Source organism: Carassius gibelio, chromosome A1 (genome assembly GCF_023724105.1).
Source record: "Carassius gibelio isolate Cgi1373 ecotype wild population from Czech Republic chromosome A1, carGib1.2-hapl.c, whole genome shotgun sequence".
NCBI classification, from domain to species: domain Eukaryota; kingdom Metazoa; phylum Chordata; class Actinopteri; order Cypriniformes; family Cyprinidae; genus Carassius; species Carassius gibelio.
Window position 1 is genome coordinate 38,650,063 of NC_068371.1, and position 9,601 is coordinate 38,659,663.

General features: G+C 35.9%; 1 protein-coding gene across 3 annotated transcripts; it reads right to left on the bottom strand.

Annotated features, from left to right (window-relative positions):
* Positions 1-1,417: 1,417 nt before the first annotated feature.
* Positions 1,418-8,473, bottom strand: LOC128020961 (homeobox protein OTX1 A-like). Of its 3 annotated transcripts, none has more exons than XM_052607803.1 (4): positions 8,108-8,473; positions 4,070-4,187; positions 3,713-3,864; positions 1,418-2,777 (listed from the first exon to the last, which is right to left on the bottom strand). In XM_052607803.1, the coding sequence occupies exons 2-4, from the start codon at positions 4,164-4,166 to the stop codon at positions 1,995-1,997; spliced, it is 1,032 nt and encodes a 343-aa protein (XP_052463763.1). In that variant the 5' UTR covers positions 4,167-4,187; positions 8,108-8,473; the 3' UTR covers positions 1,418-1,994. The 3 variants fall into 3 exon arrangements, with proteins under 3 accessions (XP_052463763.1, XP_052463772.1, XP_052463753.1); XM_052607812.1 differs by lacking the exon at positions 8,108-8,473 and adding an exon at positions 6,478-6,645; XM_052607793.1 differs by lacking the exon at positions 8,108-8,473 and adding an exon at positions 6,371-6,645 and having other exon boundaries at positions 1,420-2,777.
* Positions 8,474-9,601: the final 1,128 nt, after the last annotated feature.

Genomic DNA, 9,601 nt, shown 5'->3' on the forward strand with positions numbered 1-9,601 from the left:
TTATGCTTTCACTGTATTTGTAATCAAATTAATGGAGCCTCTTTGAGGATATTTTGGTAGTGCATTTTTTACTACATTTTAAAAACGAATTTGCCATGTTAAAATAAAATGTTTTCTACTTGTTAAAAGAGTTGTATAAATTTTATCTTAAACATACATTTGAACATTTTTATTTATTTATTAATATACTATATTTAAACTAATGTCCATGCTTCCATAAATGTTACAGCCCACCCCTCCTACAACAGCTCTGTTCACAGTTTAGGATGTTTTTTATTTCTGTTTGGTCCATACTGTTTGGTGATTTATTGGGTTGCCACTTCATTTTCAATGTAAAATCTGGGTCTTGAAGTAAAACCTGTATTAGGCGATACAAATATGAAATACCCAGTGTGAATGAATGCAGAAAAACTATGGTAAATGTGTAGGAGATGGTGTTATGTGGTGAGAACAGATGTTTGGATTTCATCGGTCCAGTTATTACCAGACAACAGCATTCCTCAAGCATGCTCAGGGATTAGCTGAGCTTGTTTGATGCAGATGCACCAAATCCCACAATGCTTGTGCCTCAGTAGATGCCATGCAGCTACAACACAGCAGGATTCCCCAGAACAAACGAGCAAACATCGCCGTCCCGTTTATCTAACCCTATTTACCCAGCTGCTTCGGATAGTCTTGAGGTAGCTGATAATTAAAATCATGATGTGTTGTTTTTCTGTTGGATAAATAAATCGGCACATCATTGCAACCCACTTATTACCAGTCAAAATACCAGTACATGTTCATCAAAATGTGTTGATATGACTTCATTAGCTTTTCTGTTGGATTGAATCTAAGCCACACTTTTATTCCAGCCACAACTCAACTAATTAAAATAAGATGCTGTTCACTAGATCCTGTGACTCATTATAAAACAGACAGATATCAAACATTTCTTATGTTTCTTGGCAACACTAAACATAAGCCCACAGGTTACTTTGATGGAAGAATTGTAACATAGCACTTATAACATAGTGCTGCTGCCATCATTTTTGAAAAGCTTCTTTTACAATGATTTTAACAGTTTAAGGACTTTCATGTCCTTTGCATTGTACTCATAGCCTTGAGGTGTTTATTGCTTTACAGTAAAATTAACTCTGATTGGATAAGGCATTTATGATACCCAAATAATAAAAATTCTGTATTAATGCATCTATAGTATAAAGTCTCTACATCTGCAATATCATTTAGTAATGCTTATGAACTTTAGTATTGGGTTTAATGATTGTTTCCTTTTAGGGACACCACCTAACCATGGCAAAATCACTGTAATTCATAGTATATTGTGGATTATAGCTTTAAAATTGGAATAATTATAATCTTTATTGTGGAGCTTGGTCGTTCTTGCATTTGCTTTAATGTTTGTTAAGTAAAATCTTAGATTTGAAAGTAAAATCTTCATTACTGAACAAGATTTTGTTTTTGAATAGTCAAAATTTAGTAACTTGCAATGAAAGAAGATTTATTGAATTTTAAACAATTTTGTTCAAAAAATTTATAGTGGTTTTGAAACTGTTGTTTTTCACATACAAGCCCCATAATGTTACATCAGAAGTCAAAAAGAGAATGAAAAACAGTTTGTCTCAAATTTAAGCTTATATTTATTAAATGAACATGAATGCAAATTAGTTTTTAACATCTCACACAAGCTGTAAGGCATAAGTCACATTCACCTCTGTAGAGAAAATAATATAAAATTATTATTGCCTTCATTGTTTCAAACATCACATGTCTCATTTGTTCAGTGCGTCCTGTCGGGAGTGCGACAAATTTGACCTTCGCTTTTTAATCTGTCCACCGAGGGCACGTCTCGCTTGGTTCATGAACCCTTGTTCCTACGGCTCTTCACCCAAAAAGTGGGAAAAGTTGGCACAAAAGTCACTACTTCTTCCCTGTGGTGGCTTTCTCCACAGTAAAACAAACAAGTAAACATCAGGAAACAACATGAATAGTCCTTACAAAACCTGAAAGCGCCAGGCGGCCTGGTCTTTGTAGTCCAAGCAGTCAGCCGCTGCTGGACTGAAGTTCAGTTTCCATGATGAAGCCACGGCAGCCTGATCTTTATAATCTTTGTAATCCAGACAGTCCGAGGAGCTGAATGGCAGTCCTGCGCTGCTGTACCCCTGGTGAGGGTGGTGCGGGTGTCCCCCACTCTGCCCGATATGGTGAGGGTGGTGTCCTGACACCGTGGCGGTGCTCAGCTGTGTGTGATGGGTGTGTGGGTGATGGTGGGCGTGGCCAGGCATCGGGGCCAAATAGGATCCGCAGTCCATGCCACCGAAATAAGAGGTAGCATTTGAGGTTGGGTAGCCCTGGGCATAGCTTGGAGCCTGGTTGTAGGGCATAGGGTACGACGGCACTCCTGTGGTGCCCCCGCCGCCCGAGATGGCCCTCTGCATGCAGGACGCACTGGCCGGGGGGGAGATGTCTGGGAGCGAAGAGGGAGCGGGGAGCGGAGAGACCGGAGCGGGACTCCAGATGGACGAGACAGGTGTTGTTCCTGAGGAAGAGCTGCTTATCAGGCCCACTCCGCTAAGACCAGAGGGGTTGGAGCCCGAGGACGAAGATGAGGACGATGAGGTGTTACTGGAGACGGCAGGAGGAGTAAAGTGGCCGCTGCTCTCTGACCCCGGGCTCTCGCGGGATGGAGAGGATTTCTTCTTCGCCGGACGGATCTTGGAACTGCTGCTGCTCTGCTGCTGCTGACGACACTTTGCCCGTCTGTTTTTAAACCAAACCTGTCGACAAGCACATCACAGGTTAATGACTGTCACGCAAATCAGTGAATATCATCTATGAGATGAAATGTTAAGATCTGAGCACCTAAAATATTTATTTAACTGCACTGACACTATCAGATGAGAACAAAAATCAAAATGAATTGAGTTGGGTAATGACACTATTGTCTTTATAGCATCTTACAACGACATCGACAGTTACTGAACTGATTTGAATCAACATTGAATCTGAATTAAGATTAATAATCTCCTTTAGACTGAAAACACTGAAATTGAATTTATTTCATTATGGATGAACTTTGCAGCACTAATGCATTAATTGAACTCAACTAAATTAATACTAAATCTGAACTGAGCTGAATAATCACAATCAATCAATAAATCAATCTTTTATTACAAAATCAAGGTCCAAATAAATAAAAATAAACAAATAAGACAATAGGACAACATATACACTCTGGTTTTTTTGTAGAGCTGCTGTAGCTGAATTGAAATTGTCTCATATTTGATGAACTTTGCAACACTGGCCTAGTTACTGAACTGAATTTAATCAACAATGAACTAAACTTGAATTTATTTTATAATGGATTAACTGAACAACATTGACATGTTTTTTTTAACTGAACTGAATCAACACTAAACCGACTTGAGCTGAATAATGACCCTATTTTTTTTCTGTAGAGCTTCGTTAGCTTATTTGAAGTTGTTTCATAACTGATCATTTACAACATTGGCAAGAGTTATTGAGCTAAACTGAATCAACACTGAATTAAATTGAGCTGACTAATGACAATGACACTGACATTACCATTCTTTTCCTGTTTGATTGTAAAGCTGCTTTGAAACAATCTGTATATATAAAGCAGTGTGTAAATAAATATATGTGACTTGACTTAAATCTCTTAGGATTAGCAAAGTGGCACAACAACACCCACCTGCACTCTTGACTCAGGTAAATTGATTTTCAGAGCAACCTCCTCACGCATGAAAATGTCTGGGTAGCGTGTCTTGGCGAACAGATTCTCCAGTATGTCCAGCTGAGTGCGAGTGAACGTTGTTCTCTCTCTTCTCTGTTTACGATGATGTGCTGCAAGAAGGAAAACAACTTTAGTTACTAAATTATGTTTACAGATGTTCGTTTGGAAAGTCATACATGCACTAAAGGTGCTTTTGAATCATTTTCGAATTGACATGCATTGCATGCTTAAAAGTACTGCAAAATTCTTATTTGTTGCTATTTTTTAAGACACTGCATGAAGAGACTAATGTTATCTTTCAAAAAATGTGCTTACCCGGATATCCCACAGAGGGATGGAGGAGGTCCATGGTTGCCCCGTTGAGCCCCAGCCCGTTCATGGCATAAGGGCCCTGTTTGAGGTATGACATCATGGTTAAGCTCCAGAGAGACACCTGCAACATAAATAAATTATTAAATAAATAAACCAAAAATAAAAATGTGATTATTTAAAAATGTTATAATGTCCCCAACCCTCCATTGTGTTTTTCTAAAAAACAAATGCTAAAAAGAGCATGCCAGTGTTTGGAACTGCCAGTAATTGTATCACCTTTATCATACATGTATTGCCCTATCACAGAATGCATTGTAATAAATAGTATTTGGATATATTAAATACACAGCCCCATTGTAAAAAAAAAACAACAAAAACAAAATACATGTGAAACGTATATCTCCATAGTGACCAGTCTGAATGACCAATGTCTTGCCTTTAATGATCTCTTTTTTCACACTCGACTAATCAAGGCCTTAACACACTAATTGGCCATTTACATGTCATGCCCTGTTAAGCGCTCCTTCTGATGCGCCGCCGCCAAATGTTTGATCTTTTCTTTTGTTTACCAAAACGTTTGAAAGTTGGCGGTGCAGTTATGAATTTAATTAATGGTCGTTTTAGTCTAACACATGTTAACAGATAGGCCTAAAACGCGCTATACATATTTTTTTCTATGATTTGGAATATAGCCTATAAACTAAATTAATTGAACATGTGGCCTTAAATTTATGAAACAAGTTAATTATTAAGACCCAGTCCACACGGAATGACTGAATTCACTTTGAATGATGGCCCCAAAAAGCGATAATAGAAAACATGTCTTATTAAATAAACCTAATATACATATTTTGGTTGTATTCACAGTACTTTTTAAATATGTGTGTGTGTGTATACATTTCTCACTCTCTCAATAATAGGTATAATATACATTTCGAAAAAATGACACTTAAGGTTTTGTGGTCCAGGGTCATGTTTTATATATATATAGGACCACAAAACCATTCTTAAGTTTCAATTTTTTCTTAATGTAGATTTATACCTCATCTAGAAGCTGAATAAATAGGCTTTCCATTGATATATGGTTTATTAGAATCAGACAATATTTGGCCGAGATACAACTATTTGAATATCTGGAATCTGAGGCTGCAAAAAATCTAAATACTGAGACAATCGCCTTTAAAGTTGTCCAAATTAATTCTTATCAATGCATATTACTAATCAAAAGAAATTTACAAAATATCTATATGGAACATAATCTAATCTAATAAAGGATTTTTGGCATAAAAGAAAAATCGATAATTTTGACACAATCTCTAAAAATACACCCCAGCGACTAATTTTACAGAACGAATGAAAGAATAAATAAACAGTTACCTTTATTTTTTTTTAAACAAAATGTGCATCGTATAATCGAATACATCAGTTATTGTTCTAATGCTAAAGCGCTTGTTTTCCTGGACAGAAGGCCGCTCGAGGCTTATGCGCATTTGGAATTATTTGAGAGGACCAAACTGTGTTTCGTTGCAATTGTTATGAGGCAATAGTACAAATGTATTAAGACAAAAAAGTTCTGTAAATGACATGTTGCGCTTTTTCTCCGTCGCTCATGTCTATGAATGGCCATTAATCCCACGCTGAGGACAGATAACATGGGCCTAAGGACTCCACAATCGAGCTTTAACTATATGTAAATGGCTAGTGAGTGTGCAAATTATTCTCCATAGCCATTTAGATTATACCCAGAGGGGACTCCATTTGCAGTAGAAACCTTATCAACTAAATAAACGACAACTCTCTTTCTCCTTACATTCAGGTTCAGCGAAGTTCATTAAATACGACTGAAATTTCGAAGTTCTGAAAGACACAAGTAATTCAAGCAAAATATAGCCTATATATTTTTTTAAGCATTAATTTGTCTAAGACTTAATGCAGGGCAAATTATCTTTTACAATAAGATATTCAAAGAAAGTTTTTTTCTCCAAGATAGTTTACTTTGATACCATTTTTGCAAAATAGATCTTTAAACTAAATTTAATGAAAATTATTAATTTCAACTGCTGTCTTTCATTTTACGGAAAAGCTAAGTGATGCCAAAGTTACAGCCAAGTTTACTGCACTTTTAAACCATTCTGTAAACTTTAAACAACTTACTGAACCAACTTAAATTGCATAATTACATATTGTAAAGTGATATATATATATATATATATATCACAACAACCTTAAACAACCAAAATTTTGCACTTTTAGCCTTTAGATTGGTGTTTAAAATGAAAACTTATTTGAAACATTTTGCTTTACCTCTTATTTTTGGTCTTCTGTGCTCTTTTTTATTTTCTTTCTTTGAGATCCGTAAACTAAAAATCCACAAAACCAATACACTCTTTTAGGAGAGCAGTGGCTCTAACCTCCAGCTGATGATTGGAATTGCAAGAAAACAATTGGCCACAGACTTCACAAAAAGTTCCCAAAATGATCACAAAGCCGATCCGCAGACAGTAAGATGCAGTGGCTCAAGAGGCTCGTTATCCACGCGTAATATTGAGGTGATAGCCAACGCTAACGAATTTAGATTGATCACCTTCCTGATGGCCTGTCCGTGTATGAGCAAAAGACACCTGCGGACCCGCCCCCCACAACCAATCAGAAGTCTCGCTTGTCTTTACAGACGACAGCTTTATCCAATCAGAACGAAGACGCACTCATTAACTCCTCCTTTCGACATGACGACCTCTTAACCTGCCGTGTGAACGTATGGGTCCCGAGGAGAAGAAACGGAGTAGATTTGAATTCACTTTTAATTCGAGCCTTTAGTGAGCGTAACACTGAGGCAAAGCAAAAACAAATGATTAGGCTTATAGGCTACTATTTTTCAGTCGATTCACCGTTTGGTCGATTGACCTAATCTTTTCTGAGCATACAATTATAAACATTCATAAAAGAAGCTGATCCAAGCATGCTTTACGTTTATATGCCAAAAAATATTTTCTACAAATAATTATTATAAACATGCTATAAACAAAATGGTCAAAAACTTTGACGTTAGGCCGTTATTGACATGCGCCTTCCCTGGTCAATTATTATTTTTGTCTGGATTGTTTACGTCATTTAAAACTACATTTAATAGCCTACAATTCATGCAAAATTAGTGAATGTATTTTTAGATGGCAGTTTCAAAATTAAAAGTAATTTCAAATTTTTTTTTTGTGAAGCTTAAAAGTAAAAAAACTACAAAAAGAAAAAAAAGTGGTAACTGCGGAGAAAAAGCATCAAAGGCTGCAGTTCTAATAAATAAATCTAGATGTAAGTAGCCTATAGTTTTATATTATCATGTACTTTAATTATTTATTAGGACAAAACAAGCAATGAAACGATTCGGTTTTAAATCTAGTATAGGCTATTTAAAAAAAGACTATTTGTTCGCAAATCAAAGTCTGGTGTGTAACCAACATGTTCTGTCGTTCAAAAATTATTAGTATAGGCTAGCTATATAAAACCATAAACAGAGGTGAACCCCTTGAGGAAAAATATAAGCAGGCCTAATTTATTTATTTATTTATTTATTGAAGTTTTAGTCACAGGGATTTACAAACTTCTTGACTCAATAAAAAGAAAACACTTTTTTTTGTGAAGTTGAATGTAGGTTAGGCCTATGTTATATGTAGCTTATATCTTCTTCTTTTTTTTTTTTTTTTACATTTTTGTGTATCCTTAAATTACTAATAGAAAATGGTATAAACCTTTATGAATTGCTAAAAAGATTTACATAATCAGTTAAAGTCACTATGATGCCTGCAAGACAGATCAAGTGAATCGATTGATAATCACAAATTATCATAAGGGCATTTGTCTACCAGTCATATGCTTAGGCCTATTTACAGAGTTAATTACTGCTCCAGATCTGGCATTACGTTGAACAATGACGAGATACATGACAACATAAACCTAGAGCACCAACTTCTGGGAACAATTTAGCACGCACCAAAAGATGTTAAAGATGCTCGTTCCCGTAAAATCAAGATATCTTTTGGCACTAACCTATTGTCCAGGGGTATTTGTGTAATCCCAAATGCAACAGAGTTTCCTGAGCAGTATAAACCCGTAAAGCCGCGGGATCAGCCGGCCTGCAGCGAGTGTGTGTGTGTGTGTGTGTGTGTGTGTGAAAGAGAGAGAGAGCACAGCAACAATATGTGTCTGTGTGTGTGTGTGTGTGAGAGAGAAAGATTGGTTTCTTTGCCAGGCGGATTGTCGTGTCTCTTGTAAATCGTCGGCGATTATTAAAACGATGGTGCATAAAATCCCCTGTAAATCCCGGAGTTGTCAGGAAGCACGAGCGCAGTGCGCGCTGATGTCACTCACCGCGGCTTCGATGAAAGAGGAAGACGCGGGAAAGTTTTACACCTGGATCGAGGAGTTTACGGAGGAGGATCAACAGGAGGATAGCCTGACTGTCCATGCCCTACTTCAAAACTATTTAAATATCGGGCGGAAATTAAATATGATACGAGATTTCCTAAAACTAGAAGTTTTAAATCTCCTTTGTTTAATCCTCTTCTGGCCTGTTTACGATCAGTTACGTAATGCAGAACTATTTTTTTTTCTTTATTATTAAGTTCTTGAGAAGGTAGTGCTTTCGACAATATCTTTCGAAAATGAAAATAAAACGTGTGCCTATCTGAATCGGTAGGGGAAAAACTTTTCTAGTGTTAGTTACTGTGCATCTTAAAAAAAAAATACAAATAAAAAAAAAAATAAAAAAAAATAACACTGAAACAGACACATACATTTTTTTAAGTTTCCTGTTCTTATTGATTAAAAAAATTATGTTTTACTTTAATTTAGATGTAGTCTAAGATGAAAGACGTAGGTACATTTCACATATGTAAATATAAATCATGTTGTTTTTGTATTTGTTTGCTTTAAAAACTCATATAGGCTTACTTTAAGTAGGCTATACTCGTAATTTACACATAATTATTCGGTAATACTACTTTATTTTTTATATGAGAAACAAAAAAACTTAATTTTTGAAAATATATATGTTTAGGCCTACTGAAATAAAGAATGGAACTTGATATTTGTTCGTTTTGTTATAAAATAATGATCCTTTATTGGAGAGAGGTTACAAATCCACTGAAGCAAATTTTCCTGCGAAAGTGTCTGAAAATAATATGCAATAGTTCAGTTGTGTCATAATGTCTTGGGCAAAAAAAGAAAACAGAAAAGAAAAAAGGATTAATGCATTTTCATTAGTATTATTTTTAGCAGCAGGACACATACACAATGTAGTAAACATAAGCATATTTAATAGGCTTTTAAAAGTTTACTTTAAGAGAAATGTGCATATATAACATAAGCTCAGTATCAAAGACACCATGACAACTTCGTAGTGAATAAATGTGTCACGGCTGAAGGACAACAGTGATTAGATATGAGAGCTCACTAACTGATCTAAGCTTTTGTTCAGGGGGAAAATTAAACTGGTAGCTGCTGCCAGCTTCCGTGAGGAGAAAACACAACCCGCCTGCAGCT

What these genes read in the sequence shown, in the direction of transcription:
- LOC128020961 (XM_052607803.1), bottom strand. Translation starts at nt 4,166, where the DNA reads ATGATGTCATACCTCAAACAGGGCCCTTATGCCATGAACGGGCTGGGG. An exon ending in TCCCTCTGTGGGATATCCGG is followed by an intron (nt 3,865 to 4,069) that starts GTAAGCACATTT and finishes TCCTTCTTGCAG; the next exon opens with CACATCATCGTAAACAGAGA. An exon ending in TACCTGAGTCAAGAGTGCAG is followed by an intron (nt 2,778 to 3,712) that starts GTGGGTGTTGTT and finishes GCTTGTCGACAG; the next exon opens with GTTTGGTTTAAAAACAGACG.